General features: G+C 41.1%; 3 protein-coding genes across 5 annotated transcripts in view; 1 reads left to right on the forward strand and 2 right to left on the reverse strand.

Moving 5' to 3' along the window:
- Datp (purine phosphoribosyltransferase family protein Apf) overlaps positions 1–17,500 on the forward strand; it is a 169,697-nt gene that overhangs the window by 104,581 nt on the left and 47,616 nt on the right. The window lies entirely within an intron of this gene.
- Positions 9,131–14,858, reverse strand: LOC143022868 (transmembrane protein 203). Its single transcript, XM_076181256.1, has 2 exons — positions 14,576–14,858; positions 9,131–9,692 (listed from the first exon to the last, which is right to left on the reverse strand). The coding sequence occupies exons 1-2, from the start codon at positions 14,798–14,800 to the stop codon at positions 9,339–9,341; spliced, it is 579 nt and encodes a 192-aa protein (XP_076037371.1). The 5' UTR covers positions 14,801–14,858; the 3' UTR covers positions 9,131–9,338.
- Rpp20 (ribonuclease P protein subunit p20) overlaps positions 14,902–17,500 on the reverse strand; it is a 3,861-nt gene continuing 1,262 nt past the window's right edge. For 2 of the 3 annotated variants that reach the window (XM_076181263.1, XM_076181275.1), the window contains exons 2-4: positions 17,020–17,164; positions 16,093–16,258; positions 14,902–15,166 (exon numbers count right to left, since the gene is read on the reverse strand). In XM_076181263.1, the coding sequence (XP_076037378.1) occupies positions 15,027–15,166; positions 16,093–16,258; positions 17,020–17,148 (435 nt within the window). In that variant the 5' untranslated portion in view covers positions 17,149–17,164 and the 3' untranslated portion in view covers positions 14,902–15,026. Of the gene's footprint in view, positions 15,167–16,092; positions 16,259–17,019; positions 17,236–17,500 lie in introns of all 3 variants that reach the window. The other variant, XM_076181270.1, reaches the window with a different exon arrangement.

Below are 17,500 nucleotides of genomic sequence, written 5' to 3' on the forward strand. Positions count from 1 at the left end.
TGATAAATCATCTTTATCAATGTGGGATAAAGAAAAAAAAAAGAGGACATGAAAAGAAACTTAAAAAGGATAGTTACAGTGTGCGTGCGTGTGTGTGTGTGTGTGTGTGTGTGTGTGTGTGTGTGTGTGTGTGTGTGTGTGTGTGTGTGTGTGTGTGTGTGTGTGTGTGTGTGTGTGTGTGTGTGTGTGTGTGTGTGTGTGTGTGTGTGTGTGTGTGTGTGTGTGTGTGTGTGTGTGTGTGTGTGTGTGTGTGTGTGTGTGTGTGTGTGTGTTTACCTAGTTGTATTTTACGGGAAGGGGAGCTATGCTCGTGGTGTCCCGTCTTCATATCTCGTTTTATCTAGACTGTTTTTAAATTCATGTATTGTTTTTGCACACACCACGTTCTCATCTAACTTCTTCCAAACATCTATTAATCTGTGGGGAAAGCTGTTCTTTTTTAGGTCTCTTGCGCGCGCGCGCGCGTGTGTGTGTGTGTGTGTGTGTGTGTGTGTGTGTGTGTGTGTGTGTGTGTGTGTGTGTGTGTGTGTGTGTGTGTGTGAACAACCAACAAGGTCAACAACTACAAAAATTAACAGAACAAACAGAAATGATAACAAACGAAACAACAGCTGTTGTTACTACTACTAACTACTACTACTACTACTACTACTACTACTACTACTACTACTACTACTACTACTACTACTACTACTACTACTACTACTACTACTACTACTACTACTACTACTACCACCACCATATCACAGTCACAATCTTGGCTGCAGAGTTGTTCGTGTCCGTATGAGTCCGGGTCCGCCCGACCCTCAGGAAAGTCGGGTGGATTTATTATCACGAAGGACGCTCTTACCCCCGGCGGACCATTCACGCCGTAAGGACTCCCGTCGTCAGGAAGGAGGACGACGTTGAACACGAAGTCGGAAGCGCCTCTAAATGGGCGGGGGCGTTTCCAGACGAGGCAGCGACGATGAGGGACTGGGCATCCCCAGCGTAAGTCCTCAATGACTTCTCTCTTCTTACGGGCAAAAGAATCACCCCAGTTCCGACAACGTGAACGCACAGGGGTCCCCCTCGAGGATTCGGGCACCTGGATGATCTGCATTTGGATGGGAATTTCTCTCACGCTGTCTCTCTCTCTCTACCTTTCTCTTTCTTCATCTCTATCTCTCTCGTCTGCCAGCCCGTAGCCGGCGCGGAGTCTGGGAGACTCTTCTTCTTCTTCGTCTCTTTCTTCTTCGTCTTCGTCTTTTTCTCGACTTCATTTTTCTTCCCCCGAAGAACAGACTCTGAAGGGACCCGCGGAGAGGGGAAACAACGTCTTCCTGGAAGGGCTAAAAAATCTTTAAAAGCACTTTCACATAATGGGCTCTTTATGAAATGGGCTTTTAAGTTAATCTAGGCTAAGAGATTTATATAAGGGCTTTTAAGCCATAAAATGGGCTTACTCGCGATAAAATGGGTTTTTAGGGCTGATCTGGGCTCTAAGACTGATATAAGGGCTCTGAAGATGTAAAATGGGCTGTCTTTACAAAATGGGCTCATTCACGATAAAATGTGCTTTTAGGTCTGATCTGGGCTCTAAGACTGATATAAGGACTATCAAGACGTAAAATGGGCTGTCTTTACAAAATGGGCTCATTCGCGATCAAATAGGCTTTTAGGGCTGATCTGGGCTCTAAGACTGATATAAGGGCTATCAAGACGTAATATGGGCTGTCTTCACAAAAAGGGCTTTAATTCTGCAGAAAAGGGCACTGCATTGAAGGCTGTTCAAAGAGCCCATAGAGCTGGCCGATGCATAGGCATCCCCTCAGCTGAATAAAATCGCCTGGCTCCCTTTTCGCCAGAACAAAATCACACACACACACACGCACACAGAGGCTAATGCACACTTGTACGCGCATACATGTCGACGGAGAGGACATCACAAACAGCTATTACAATTATGGAAATACATAAACATATACAAAAGATAATTATATATACACACATACATGCATACATATACGGAAAGGCAGTCCAACAAGGTCCATGCACGTATATACATATATATATACATACATATATATATATATATATATATATATATATATATATATATATATATATATATATGTATGTATTCGAAAATAGCTGGAGTCCAGGAACCATTTTATGGAAGAAAGTATAACGCTGGACTCTACGTTCGTCAATTTATTCCGACGTTTCCGAACGTAAAGAGTCCAGCGTATACTTTCTTCCTTAAATATGTATATATGTATATGTATATATATATATATATATATATATATATATATATATATATTTATGTATGTCTGTGTATATATATATATATATATATATATTTATATATATATTTATATATATATATGTATATATATATATATATATATATATATATATACATATATATATATATATATATATATATATACATATATATATATATATACTTGTAGACAGGCGAGATTAAATAATATTGCTATTTCTGCATTGTTTATCTTTTTGTTAAGAACTTCAATTTCTCTTGCTAATTTACGGTGTTGGACTGATAGTTTGCCGAGTTGCTGTCCGTATGAGGTTGCAACGTTTCGGTCTTCTCTGGAGACCATCTTCAGGCTAATTGTTTGGGTGTGTGTGTGTGATGTTTATATACTATTTTATTTCTGATTGTTTGGTTGGTGTCGTGTGAAGCGATCATCCTGATTGGCTGCTACGTAGTCATCAGGAATCACTAGGAGAGAAGGTGAGGTCAGGTCCGCTTGTGGGATGGGAGAATCTGGAGGTCTATACTGTGTATGTTCATGGTTGGTTTTAATTCTGCTATATAAATTGCTTCAATAAATGCATATCTGCGGGAGTCTCTTTCTCTGTCTATTATTACTGTTCCTTCTTCTAAATTTTGACGGGTGAGGGAAGTATTATGTTTGGTGTTATAGTGATTCTTTATGGATCCATGTTGTAGGTGGCAAGTCAAACGTCTTGTAACAGTGCTGAGACGAGGACTAAACTTACAAGACTTTGACCTGCCACCTACAACATGGATCCATAAAGAAGGAACAGTAATAATAGACAGAGAAAGAGACTCCCGCAGATATGCATTTATTGAAGCAATTTATATAGCAGAATTAAAACCAACCATGAACATACACAGTATAGACCTCCAGATTCTCCCATCCCACAAGCGGACCTGACCTCACCTCTCCTAGTGATTCCTGATGACTACGTAGCAACCAATCAGGATGATCGCTTCACACGACGCCAACCAAACAATCAGAAATAAAATAGTATATAAACATCACACACACACACACCCAAACAATTAGCCTGAAGATGGTCTCCAGAGAAGACCGAAACGTTGCAACCTCATACGGACAGCTACTCAGCAAACTATCAGTGCAACACCGTAAATTAGCAAGAGAAATTGAAGTTCTCAACAAAAAGATAAACAATGCAGAAATAGCAATATTACTTAATCTCGTCTGTCAACAAGAAAATATTCTTCCTGGATACACTTATATATATATATATATATATATACATATATATACATATATATATATATATATATATATATATTCTATTAGATAATACAGCATACTCAGCACTGGAAATCTTCTTCTTTAAACTTTCTATCCTTCTCGCTATTTTCCTTTCTGTGGGAGGAAGGGAGAACACAATATCACCAAATGAAACCATAGTGATTTTGAAAATAAAAACAAATGCATTACTTACAACGTTTCGCCTATGCTTTAGGCATCTTCTGGTATTTTTATTTTGAGTCTACAAATCATGATCATATATACAATGTACAAAATAAACTAGGATAGGTACTTTGGTTTAATTTCTTCTTGGCGCCCCGTGGCGCCTCTCTCCCCTTCTCTCTCTCTCTCTCTCTCCTTCTTTCTCTCTCTACCTCTCCCCCCTCTCATGGCTGCTTCATACAGTGAAATGGCAAATGGTTGTGTTTCTATGATCATCGCCGAAGAGGTACAATCTGTACGTGGTAGAATTATAGCCTTAGAGAGGACTATAGAGCAGAGGTTCCCAAACTTGACCATACCAGGGACCCCCAAACACGAAGAGTCCCGGCCGAGGACCCCCAACCAAATAAAAGTTATCAATGCCATACCGGAATACCCAGTATTACCCAGTACAACGGAGTACATTTAATATTTACTTATTACTGCACATCGCATAAATAAGAAAATATGATGATAGAGAAGCAGTGATATATTTTTTTTATTGTAGGCTATATATATTTTTCATCAGTTAAAAAAATTACTTTCCTTCATTGTGTTGCGGACCCCCTCGGGCTTTCTTCCGGACCCCCAGTGGTCCGCGGACCCCAGTTTGGGAACCTCTGCTATAGAGGACCTTAAAAGAGGAGAATCGAGTTCTTCACCCGAAGGCCTAAAACACGGACGACAAACCATGTTTAGAAACTGGGTGGGAAACTGTGACAAACAAAACACGGAGGGATGGTAAAAAAAATCCTCACCAGGCCCCCTTGAATGCAGAAACTCTTTTCAAGCTCTCGCGGGGCTACAAGAAGAAACGAAGAACATGCAAGAGAAGAAGGGTAGGGCAGTCGCTAGACCCCTGCCCACAGCTAAGATTTTGGTTGTAGGGGATAGCCAGGTGAGGTATTTAGATAGGGCCTTCTGTGACAAAGATAGGAAGCATAGGACCCAGGTGTGTTTCCCCGGGGCGGGGATAGGTGATGTTAGAGACAGGATAGAGTATAGTCGGGGAAGGTGTGAAACCCGTAGTTTGCTTGAGTGCTGGTGGGAATGACATAGGTACGTTAAGGAGTAGGGAATTGTTTGCGCGGTTCCAGGATGCGCTAGATAAGTTTAGGAATAAAATAGGGGTTCCTGTTGTTGTGGAATCCTTCCGAGGCAATTGGAGGCATGTGGCATTCTAGGGCTATTACGATTAATTACAAGCTGACAAAAAAATTGTGAAGCTAATGGATGGGCATTTGTCAACAACTGGGATCCCTTTTATGGTAAGAATCATCTATAAACAAGGGACGGGGTGCACTTGTCACCCAAAAGACTTCGGCTCCTTACTTTTTTTTTTTTTTAGATTACATGTGAGTTGGGGGGTGGGGGGAGTATCGGAATATAGTTTAGGTAATAGAAACAGCTCAGAGAGGGACTATGAAAAGAATCACCTAATGAGGTGGAGGGAGGATACACTAAAAGTTTACTATAGAAACAGCAGAGGCGTAATCAATAAAATCTATTTGCTGCGAGGTGAAGCATGCGTAGAGAATTTTTATACTATAGGTATTACTGAATCCTGGATCAATATGGCTGATAGACATTTCCTTCCGGAAATCGAGATAGAAGGATATAAGTTTCTTCACAGGGACAAGGTTGGCAGGACTAGAGGAAGGAGTAGCATTTTTCATTAAAAATACAATAAACTGTATTAGCAATAATTCGATTACGAAAGAGGATAGTACGGAATCTATTTGGGTGGAGCTTATAGGCAAGAATAAGAAACTTATTATAGGCGTCCTATATAGACCTCCTAACCTCAGCATTGAGCAGACTGATCCTCTGATTCATGAAATTCGCAGGGCGTCCCAGTACAAAAATGTTGTGATCATGGAAGATTTTAATTATAGAAACATTGACTGGGAAATTTTAGTAGGAGATCAGGAAGCGCAAAATTTCTTAGATGCGGTGCAGGATAATTTCCTAAAACAAATGATTACCGATCCTACGAGGGGAGAGAATATTCTGGACTTACTTCTAATAATGAGCACCTAATGAGTAGCATAAAAGTAGGAGATAGTCTAGGCTCTAGTGATCATCAAGAAATAAGATTTAATATTAATTGGGAAGAATTAAATAGTACGAATAACGTTCTAGTACCGGACTTCAGGAGAGCCAATTTTGATGAGATGAGAGAGTATATAAGACATTTGATCACTTACAAGTGAGAGATCATCAGACCAATATGCGATTTGGATGAAATGTGCAGTAGGACAGAAGATAGGGGTGAATGGAGAAGGGTTGTGTATGGATGATGCTGTGATGCATGAGGGGGAGTGGGTGGGGGATGGGGGGTGAGGAAGTATGTACGAGAAAAAATTTGATGCAGCCCAAAGGGATTTCTCCACGTCTTCTCCTTTTCTGCATGAGGGGACGGAGAGGGGGTCGCCAAATCTATGAAACGGCCTTGCTATGGATGTGCTTTGTCCTGCGACACTGCTTCTGACCCAGAGCAGTGGACAGGATGCAGGGATGACCCATCATCCAGGAGGTGCCAAGATAAGAGGGAGGGAGGAGGGTGGAGGAGAGTGAGATATATAGGGAATGGAATGGGTGGGAGTGGTTTCTATGCCTTTTTCTTTTTGGCTACCCCCCGTGTAAGGGGGAAAAAGCCTTTGGTATATGTATGTATCTAGTATTAGTTAGACCTATCCTTGATATGACTATGCAGTACAGTTTTGGTCTCCGTTTTATAGAATGGACATCAATTCACTTGAATCAGTACAAAGGACGATTACCAAAATTATACATTGGCTCAGAAATTTAACTTACAGAGGCTTAGACACCTTAACTTACACTCTCTGGGAAGACGCATAGTGCAGCGTGATCTAATAGAGGTGTTCAAATGGATCAAACGCTTTAACAAGGGTGACACAAACAAGGTCATCATATTACAACGGGGCAGAACTTGCAGTAATAGATTTAAATTGGACAAATTTAGATTTAAGAAGGAAATAGGAAAGAATTGGTTTACTAATAGGGTGGGTAACAAGTGGAATAGACTTAGTAACCATGTACTGAGCACAGACACTATCAGTTGTTTTAAGAAACAGTTAGACAACTTTATGGATGAGGATGACAGATGGTAATGCACATGGAACTGCCTAATGTAGGCCTAATGGTCTTTTGCAGTTTCCTTCATTCGTATGTTATGTAAATGGCAAAGGTCACTCAAGGATGAAATTTGTTATGGTCTGGGAATGGCTGGAGTAGGCCAGTGTAAGACAAGATGTTCAGTGTCTTGTGTGATGTTTGTATCTGCAGCAGTTATATTTGGTCTTTCTTGAAGAGCTTGTTTTGTTATCTGACTGTCAATGTGTTTTTGTGTGGAGGAGTTGTGTGCCACAGATGGTAGATGTATACATTTGAATAGTTTCTTTATCTTGTATTTAGTTGATTGTTCTTGTATGATGTAATGAGATGGGCAAATTGAGCCAAGAGCTTGTGCTCAGACTTGTGTATATATCATTATCACATGAGGTTCTACATAGAGGGCTTTGGTTTTTTTGTGGGCTGGTGTTCTATTGAGATGGTTTTGGTACATGCTGTTATTATTCTTAATACTTTACTTTGTATAGTTTGTGAGGTGTTTATGTTTTCCTGATTGCTGGAAACCAAGCTGTGGAAGCATAGTTGTGTGTATTTACCTAGTTGTATCTTACAGGAAGGGGAGCTACGCTCGTGGTGTCCCGTCTCTGTATATCGCCATATCTAATTTGCTCTTGAAGTCTTGTTTATGCACACACTATTGTTTCGTCTAGTATGTTCCATGCACCCACCACTCTGCGGGGAAAGTTGTTCTTTTTCAGGTCTCTTCTATAACTGTCCTTTTTGAGCTTCCTTCCCTGTCCTCTTGTGTTTCTCTTATTCCAATTTAGTAAGACTTCTATACCTCTCATAATTCTGTAGATAGTCAACAAGTCACCTCTTTCTCCTCTTTGTTCCAAAGTCGATAGTTCTAGTTTTGACAACCTTTCTTCATATGACATTTTTTATAGTGATGGGGTCATCATAGTTGCCCTCTGGATTCTCTGAATCTTCCTTGTATTCTTTTTAGTATTGGGTGACCAGTGTTGCTGCATACTCCAATTTTGGCCTTATCAGTGTGATTAGTATTTTCTTTACCATTACCTCATCCAAGTAAAAGCCACTTTTATTGATCTTAGCAAGTTATAGGTTTCACTGATAATTTTGTTTATCAGGGGACATTTCTTTTGTGATGATTACTCCCAGGTCTTTTTCAGATCCCACTTTCTCTACTTTCTTTTCAACAATTTAATATTGTCCTGATATTTTTTTTTACTTTTTCCAAATCCCATTATGTTATATTTCTTAATGTTGAAGTCCACTTCCCACTTTTGACTCAATTTCCAAACCCTGTTCAGATCTCTCTGCAGTGAGTCACAGTCCATTTCAATACTCACTTTAACAATTTTGCATCATCTGCAAAGAAGCTTATGTAACATTCCACACCCTCATCCATGTCATTCACATAAATAGCAAACATTATTGGAGCAAATACTGATCCTTGGGGAACTCCACTATTACCTCTTCCCACGTAGAACTCTTATCTCTATACACTACCCTCATTTTTCTTCCATGCAAAAAGTCCTCTCATCCATTTCAGTAGTTTACCTTATGGTGTCCAGTTTTCTTAATAGTTTTTTTGTGTGGTATTTTATTGGGGAGGTGGGGAATGTCTGTTGAGGAAGGAAGGGAGTGGACGGAAGACAGAGGTGAGTGGAGAATGGTTGTTTATGGATGATGTTGTGATTGCATGAGGAGGAATGGGCAGGGGGGGGGGTAGTATGTGTGAGTAAATTTTGACGCAGCCCGAAGGGATTTCTCCCCGTCCTCTCCTTATATGCAAGGGGGGACGGAGAGGGGGGGTCGCCGATTAAATGAAGCGGCCTTGCTGTGGATGTGCTGTGTCTTGCGACACTGCTTCTGACCCAGGGCGGTGGGCAGGGTGCAGGGATGACCCGTCATCCAGGAGGTGCTCAGATGAGAGGGAGGGTGGGAGGGGTGTGGAGTGTATGTAGGGATGAAATGGGTGGGAGTGTTTTTATGCCTTTCCCTTTTTGGCTACCTCCCTTGTAAGGGGGAAAAAGCCTTGGTATATGTATTTATTTATTTATTTTATCAAAAGCTTTTTGTAGATCTAGGAAAGCACAATCAGCCCATCCATCCCTTTCCTGTATTATATCTAGTAGTCTTGAGTAAAAACATGAACTGCTTGCAGATGATCAAAGTTTCTTCCTGTTGTCCAATTCATAGCAGAGGTGAAACATAGAACAAATGACAATTGAAGCTAATAAAGGATTCTAAATAATATTCCAATATACATATTCTGAAAGTTTTATTTTCAACAAAAGCCATACCCAGATAATAACACAATATTACTTCCTTGAAATGAACATGGAGCCAATAAGAGGCTGTTGCCAATTACCTGGAAGACAATTGTCTCCTGCGAGAGAAATCAGAGATAAAAGATAAATTAAAAGAAACTGAAACTCATTTATTAAACAAATATTGACCCTTCTCACTGATTCAGTTATGATGACAGGCTCTGATCATTATTAGCTGAAGTAAGATGAAGATTGGACTCATTACAGCCGAGTATTCAAGGCTCTGATTATCTGATAGTTTCCGACACAGGAGGAACTTAAATATAAATACTAGAATCAGAACAGAGAAACTCCACAATGCTCTAAGTGCAGCTGGTTTAATGGTACCATCAAGGTAGGTGCGTATAAAGACAATCACGCAAAAGTATGTGTTGAGCGCATCTGCGATGAAGAGTGGGGATAGTATGACCCACCAGGAAGTGTGGGCCAGGATCCCTTCCATCTTCAGGGATACTAACACCAAGGTCACCAAGAGGCTCACCAGTGTGATCCATATCTGTAATATTGTGAGCAATATCTAAGTATATATAAAAAATAACATTTAATAAATCTCTCATTTTCTATTTATATACCCTTATAAGGGAGGTAGCAAAGTCGAAGGCACATACTACCACCCATTCCACTTCCATCCACCACCTTTTGCCCCCCTCTCATCTAAGCTCCTTATGGATGATGGATCATCCCTATATCCCACCCACTCCCATAGGTCAGAAGCAATGTAGCAAGACACAGTACATCCAGAGCAAGGCCGCTTCACTTAATTGGCAACTGCCTTCTCAGTCCCCTCATAGGGTACGCATACCAATGGAGACACACTTGCCCTATGCAGACGCATTTGACACAAAAAAAAATTCTACCTGCCGATGGTGAATATATAGGAGCATTACACACAGGAACCCACAGTCGGAGAAAGAATAAACTTCGAATAAAGAAAAATCCTATATTTCGGCTATCAACTGTAGCCCTCTTCAGGAAAGTACATAAGATAGAGAACAGAGGGGACTTATAAACTACAGTAAGAAGAGATGTGGACAGTTGACCTCACTCAGGCGCGGGGCAAACTGGGGTGGCGGAGGAGGGAGGAGGTGAGGAGAGGGGAGGATGTAGCGTCCGCACCAACTTGGCTACTGCTGTGCGTGAGATTATGTCAGGTGTCCACTGCCCTTTAGAAATATTAATATTGGGGCATTCCTCAATTAATGCTGATTCGACTATTTTCCTCCTGAAACCGCAGTGGGACTTGAACACTAATCTGGCCTTACCCCAGTCGAAAGAATGATTCTTATTTTTGACATGAAGAAATAGTCGAATTTTCTTGCCCATACCTAATTGACCTTTTATGTTCTGCCAATCTAGTGTTCAGGTCTCTCCCGGTTTGACCCAAGTAAACCAAATCACAATCTTTGCAGTGCAAACAATAAACACCAGGTGACTCAACTTCCTTCAGTTTTTGTCGAATGTTCACAATTTGCTTACGCATGGTGTTAGGATAGTGATAGGCAATAGTGCGTAAGCAAATTGTGAACATTCAACAAAAACCGAAGGAAGTTGAGTCACCTGGTGTTTATTGTTTGCCCTGCAATGATTGTGATTTGGTTTACTTGGGTCAAACCAGGAGAGACCTGAACACTAGATTGGCAGAACATAAAAGGTCAATTAGGTATGGGCAAGAAAATTCGGCTGTATTTCTTCATGTCAAAAATAAGAATCATTCTTTCGACTGGGGTAAGGCCAGATTAGTGTTCAAGTCCCACTGCGGTTTCAGGAGGAAAATAGTTGAATCAGCATTAATTGAGGAATGCCCCAATATTAATATTTCTAAAGGGCAGTGGACACCTGACATAATCTCACGCGCAGCAGTAGCCAAGTTGGTGCGGACGCTACGTCCTCCCCTCTCCTCACCTCCTCCCTCCTCCGCCACCCCAGTTTGCCCCGCGCCTGAGTGAGGTCAACTGTCCACATCTCTTCTTACTGTAGTTTATAAGTCCCCTCTGTTCTCTATCTTATGTACTTTCCTGAAGAGGGCTACAGTTGATAGCCGAAATATAGGATTTTTCTTTATTCGAAGTTTATTCTTTCTCCGACTGTGGGTTCCTGTGTGTAATTTACAAATGTGCTACTACATTTCTGTTTAGATATAGGAGCATAATTATAGGCTCAAAAAATCACTTAACCATCCCTTCGTAATGTGATTTTTTGAGCCTATAATTATGCTCCTATCTATTCACCATTGGTAGGTAGAATTTTTTTTGTGTCAAATGCGTCTGCATAGGACAAGTGCGTCTCCATTGGTACGTGTACCCTACAAAAAAAAAAAAAAGAGAGAGAAGACGGGGAGAAATCCCTTCAGGCTGCATCAAAATATAATTCACGCATATGCACCCCCTACCCTCTCATTCCCTACCCTCCCTCCTTTGCACAACAGTCTCATCTACACACCCATTTTCTAAAACAATCAAATTGTGATATTTTGTCAATGGTGCAATAAAAGTTATTTTGCCTGCACATTGGTTATTTTTAGTCTTTCTGAAGATGAGATGAAAAAGAGAGAAAAGGTTTGTTTGTCCCTCATTTTGTAGATATTAAATAATGGCCTCATCATACATACATACATATAATTTCCTCATCATACATACATATACCAAAGGCTTTTTCCCCCTTACATGGTTCCTCAATGTTGCTAAATAATGGGTTTGATGATGACTCTATTGTAATATATTCCTTCATCAGTTCCTCTTTTCCTTGTATGTTAATATAAACATCCATTTCTCATCCTAATGTATGCATTTCTCCAAGGATTTTAGTTAACAAGAAAGTACCACCAGAGAGAACAGTTCCATTATGGAAGCAATACATAAAAAGATACATACATACATACATATACCAAGGCTTTTTCCCCCTTCCAAGGGAGGTAGCCAAAAAGGGAAAGGCATAAAAACACTCCCACCCATTTCATCCCTAAATACACTCCACACCCCTCCCACCCTCCCTCTCATCTGAGCACCTCCTGGATGACGGGTCATCCCTGCACCCTGCCCACCGCCCTGGGATTTCTCCCCATCCTCTCCTTATATGCAAGGGGGGACGGAGAGGGGGGGTCGCCGATTAAATGAAGCGGCCTTGCTGTGGATGTGCTGTGTCTTGCAACACTGCTTCTGACATAAAAAGATATTTGCTAAAATTCCTAGACACACCACCTATATGCCAAGAGCTTTTTTCCCTTTATAAGGGAGGTAGCCAAATCAAAGGCACAACTTGCACCCATTCCACTCGGCACAACTTGCACCCATTCCACTCCCATCCACCACCCTTTCCCCTCTCTCATCTTAGCTCCTCATGGATGGCAGGTCATCCCTGTATCCCACCCAATGCCCTGGGTCAGAAGCAATGCAGCAAGACATTTTACACCCACAAGTAAGGCCACTTCATTTGACTGGTGAACAACCCCTCTCCGTCCCCTCCTAGACACACTGTCCAAAAAGATCAAGGAGGCAGATATTTACAAGAATGACTTGGCAGATAGATAGTACAGAATATCCCAAAACAACAAAATCCCCCAAGGAGCAACACTTTCACCTATGTTTTTCAATACATACATACATACATATACCAAAGGCTTTTTCCCCCTTACAAGGGAGGTAGCCAAAAAGGGAAAGGCATAAAATCATTTCCACCCATTCCATCCCTGAATACACTCCACACCCCTCCACCCTCCCTCTTATCTGAGCACCTCCTGGATGACGGGTCATCCCTGCACCTTGTCCACTGCCCTGGGTCAGAAGCAGTGTCGCAAGACACAGCACATCCACAGCAAGGCCGCTTCATTAAATCGGTGACCCCCCTCTCCGTCCCCCCATTGCATAAAAGGAGAGGACGGGGAAAAATCCCTTCGGGCTGCGTCAAATTTTGCTCACACATACTACCTCACCCCCCATCCCCCCGCCCATTCCACCTCATGCAATCACAACATCATCCAAATACAACCATTCTCCATTCACCCCTGTCTATTTTCTCTAAAAAAAAAAGAGAGAAAACAGACAATCATGGATAAAAAAATAACATCCAATAGTAAAAACAGTAACATTAAATGGCCAAACCTTTCCACTAGATTTCATCTGAGGCAACACAAGCTTCAATGTGTTATCATTGTGCACTGTTCCTAGGCTCCATTCATGAGGTGTTGCTGAACAGGATCGGAATGCAGTAGAGGGACATCATGGGCACTGGTTTTGTGGGAGCCGCTGCTCCCTTTTTATTTTGTTGTTGTTTTCTTTCTGTTCTTACCACAGAGTGACCTTGCTAAGAGAAGCTCACCAGCCAGGTTATGAGTGAGAGGGACTAGGTTTAAGGACCCTTTTCTAGCCTCCTCCCTATACAGGATGAGCATAGTGGATACTGAACAGAGCTCTACAGTCATCCAAGCTGCTGCTAGGATGTACTGTCCTCTTGGTCCCACTGAAGGATTACCACTGAGCCTGCTCCACCTGTTACATGGATTGGGATTAGGAGCTTCCAGAGATCACCCTCTCTCCTGCTCAAACTGTCATTCATCATCACCAGAGGACTTGTGGTTGGACTTGTGGTTATTACTGGAAAGAATGAAGTATTACATAAAGAAGTTTTGATTGTGACTGAATGTACAGTCAGTCTCAGTAACAACCTCAGTCTGCTTGAACCTCATTGTGTAAGATGAATCTAGAAGCACAACAGGGAGGTGGTAAGGCAGCAATCAATCTTCTTTCAAGTCTCCTGTCTCCAATTCCTGTCTCTTCTTTGACAGATGACAAGGCAAAGGAAGTTGCAAGACCTCAAAATAAGGTTCAAAACAGGTACAGGAAAACTGGCAAAAAAAACTTTGTCCCCTTATCTTTCTGGGAAGAAATGACTGGGTGTTGTCCGTTTCTGTCACTAGCCTTGTAGCGAGAGGCAAACAATTCCAGATCCTCAGCTATCCTGGCCAAGCTGGTTAAAGCATTGCCACTTGCACAGAGATCAAGGCGATGGCAGTTTGAACCCTGCCACCAGCAAGTTAGACCAAGGGCACGGTTCATTATATTCCATGCAACAAAGTCTTCTATATGGGGCACCATCTTAGCCTCCTGATAGGAGGAATTTGCAACATTAAATAGAACCCTCATCATCAATGATTTGTCAAAGCTGAAAGATGACCTGCACCTAGTATGGCAACCAAGTGCCAACCTCTTGGGACTGCATCTCCAGGTGGTGATACTATCCACAGGTTTTGATGATACGTAGCAGGTAGATGATTCTGTCTGATGTCACTCTTACAGGCTAATCATTTGCAGGTAACCAACACTGGTCCTAAATGCAAAGAAAAAAATGAATACATCGGTTCATTAATATACACGTAAGCCTTACCTCCAGAACAGTGATCCCAAGCCACTTTGTGAGTTCTCGAAGGGTGAAGAACATGATGGTGGTGCTGGTGCTGGAAGGGGTGTTGGTTGCAGAGGTGGTTGTGATGGTGGTAGTGGTGGTGGTAGTATGTGAACACTGCTGCTGCTGCTGGTGCTGAGGGGTGAGATGCGAGGAAGGGCCAAGCGTAAGGCCGCCTGAGCGTCTGAGTGTGAACTCGTGGGGCATCGAAAAGTAAAGATGCCTTTGCAGTCTCTAACAGGATAAACCATTCATTTACTGGGGTTTACTTTATGATGCTTTACATTACACATGATCTACATCCTTGGCACATAACAAGGGAAAACAAAAATAAAGAAAAAAAAATAAAAATAAATAAATAAAAATAACTATATTCTGACCCACATATTCTGTGAGTAATCTATATTATGGTTATTTACGATGAAAAGGTTGATCAGCTTTTGGAACACTTGTCTGTAGTCTTCTGTGCAATGTTGGGATTCTGTGCAATGTTTAAATTCACTTTAATATGTATGGAAGAACTATTCTTAGTCTGCGGATCTATAGTTCCATCAGACACCCACTGCAGATCCTCTGTAAAGAGACAAAAAATAAACAAGTACATAACAAAACAACCAATCCTAAGTTTCATAATTATTCGAATCTAACCTAATATTTTCATCAGCACTAACAACTCACAAACATCAATCTTATAAGCAATACTGCACTGCAACCATTATAAATTATTGTTTTGGCTAATAGGAAGTCGGCCTAACATTATTCTTTATCTATTGTGTCATGTCGGAAGGTTTTTATACTGTGGGGCAATTATAGTTTAGAATGGAGACCTGTCACCTTTGGAAAAATCTGGAAGGATGATAGGGTTATTGGTTTTGTTTCACCAAAAACAAAGTGTAGTGTGATTGTTGTTTGAGGAGATCAGAGATGAAGGAGGAGGTCGGTGCAAGGGGTTGTGTTGACGGGACATTCTAGCAGAAAGTGTGGTACCATAAGGGGGCACCAGAGCATCAGTGATGTTTCAAAGCACTGATGGAAAGAAGGCCATCTGTGTAAATGGGGTTTCATTGTCTATGGGTGTTTGCCAGGCGTTTCCCAGTATTTCTGACACATGTTTTGTAATGCAGATTGGAAGACAGGATAATGGTCTTTTGTAGATTGCAGGGTGGAGGCAAAGGTAATAATGATGATGATGGAGACACTGATAATGATGAGAGAGATGATTGATGATGATTGATGATGATGGATGATGGATGATGATGACAGTGATGACAGTGATGATGATGGTGATGATGACGGTGATGATGACGATGATGATGATGATGGTGATGATGATGATGACGGTGATGATGATGATGATGACGGTGATGATGATGACGGTGATGATGATGACGGTGATGATGATGACGGTGATGATGATGATGATGATGATGATGATGATGATGATGATGATGATGATGATGATGATGATGATGATGCAGTTGTGATGGTGGTGACAATACCTGTTAAAGTAACAGTCCCTGTGCGAATATCCAAAGTGACTTCACCATGACAGTTGTCCTGCAGGGATTGTGCCAGGTTGATAGCTCGCGGCACTGCTGCCCCCAAGCCGTGAACCAACACACACCCACTCTCTTTCAGCACTGTTAAGCCTCTTTGCAGCTGACTCTAAATAATAATAACGATATTAAATACATATGAAAAGAATAGAAAATACATAAAATGAATTAATAAATTAGTAATAAGTTAACTTTCTCAATGGAATTCCTAATTAGAGCTACCTAGACAGAGAGGAAACCTCAACTAAAGTCATTCGAGTGTAAGGTTGACATTTCGCTCTAAAAGAAATTCTGCTCATCGTAAAATCCCTTCACATGATTCTTAAAAGCAGCTAACAAAATCCAGATAAGAGGGAGGATGGAGGGGTGTGGAGTGTATTCAGGGATGGAATGGGTGGGAATGATTTTATGCCTTTTTCTTTTTGGCTACCCCCCTTGTAAGGGGGAAAAAGCCTTGGTATATGTATGTATGTATGTAACAAAATCCAGGTGATACAGTGTATTTAGATCCTAAACTCATACATACATTCCAAGGGCTTTTTCCCCCTTACAAGGGAGGTAGACAATGTCACAAGGCATAATTCCACTCCCACCCATTTTATCCCTATCTACTCAACTCCCATTCACCACCCCTCCCTCACTCCCTCTTTCCTTGGCTCCTCCTAGATGACAGGTCATCTCGCCCATTGCCCTGGGTCAGAAGCAATGCAGCAAGACAGAGCAAGGTGGCTTCATTTCATAAGTAAAGCAGCCTTGTTATCTATACTTATACTAGATCAATAATCTTATGGTTTATTGTATAATTTCAAACTACTGATATCAAAATCACAATCTATCACTATATATGAGATACATCTAAACAATACATACCTTAAAATTTGAATTATTGTTGACATATATGTCGTTATATCGTTTTGGAAGGTGTCTTGGGAGTCTTCGACGGACAAATCCTTCTTCCTCATCCACATTTACACCTGCATTTTCTTCTTTGCTGGCCATCACATTTTACCATTGCCTGCAATATGCATATTTTTTTTTTTTCGTCTTCATGTTCTGTACAGGTGATCAGCATCAAACACACATTCCCTAAACAGGATCACAACTAAAGAAATGTACACACATCATTTAACTATTTTGTGATATGTTCAAAAAGTATAACATTATCTCACAATGAATAAGTTTGTTGTATTGTTGTACTGCATTCATTATATCTAATCCATCAACTAACAGTAATAAGGTTAGCAAGTCTAAAATGGATCACAGAGCACTCATTTGTGAAGAAATGGAAAATACTGGGTCAATTGAGATCAGATATATGTACAAAAAGTTTATTGGAATTAAAGTCCAACAA

Source organism: Oratosquilla oratoria, chromosome 3 (assembly GCF_046742065.1).
Source record: "Oratosquilla oratoria isolate Oo_2021 chromosome 3, ASM4674206v1, whole genome shotgun sequence".
NCBI classification, from domain to species: Eukaryota; Metazoa; Arthropoda; class Malacostraca; order Stomatopoda; family Squillidae; genus Oratosquilla; species Oratosquilla oratoria.

Bases quoted from the DNA above. Each gene is read 5' to 3' on its own strand.
- LOC143022868 (XM_076181256.1), bottom strand. From the start codon at position 14,800: ATGCCCCACGAGTTCACACTCAGACGCTCAGGCGGCCTTACGCTTGGC. The intron at 9,693-14,575 runs GTAAGGCTTACG...ACAATATTACAG, and splicing joins TTGGGATCACTGTTCTGGAG to ATATGGATCACACTGGTGAG.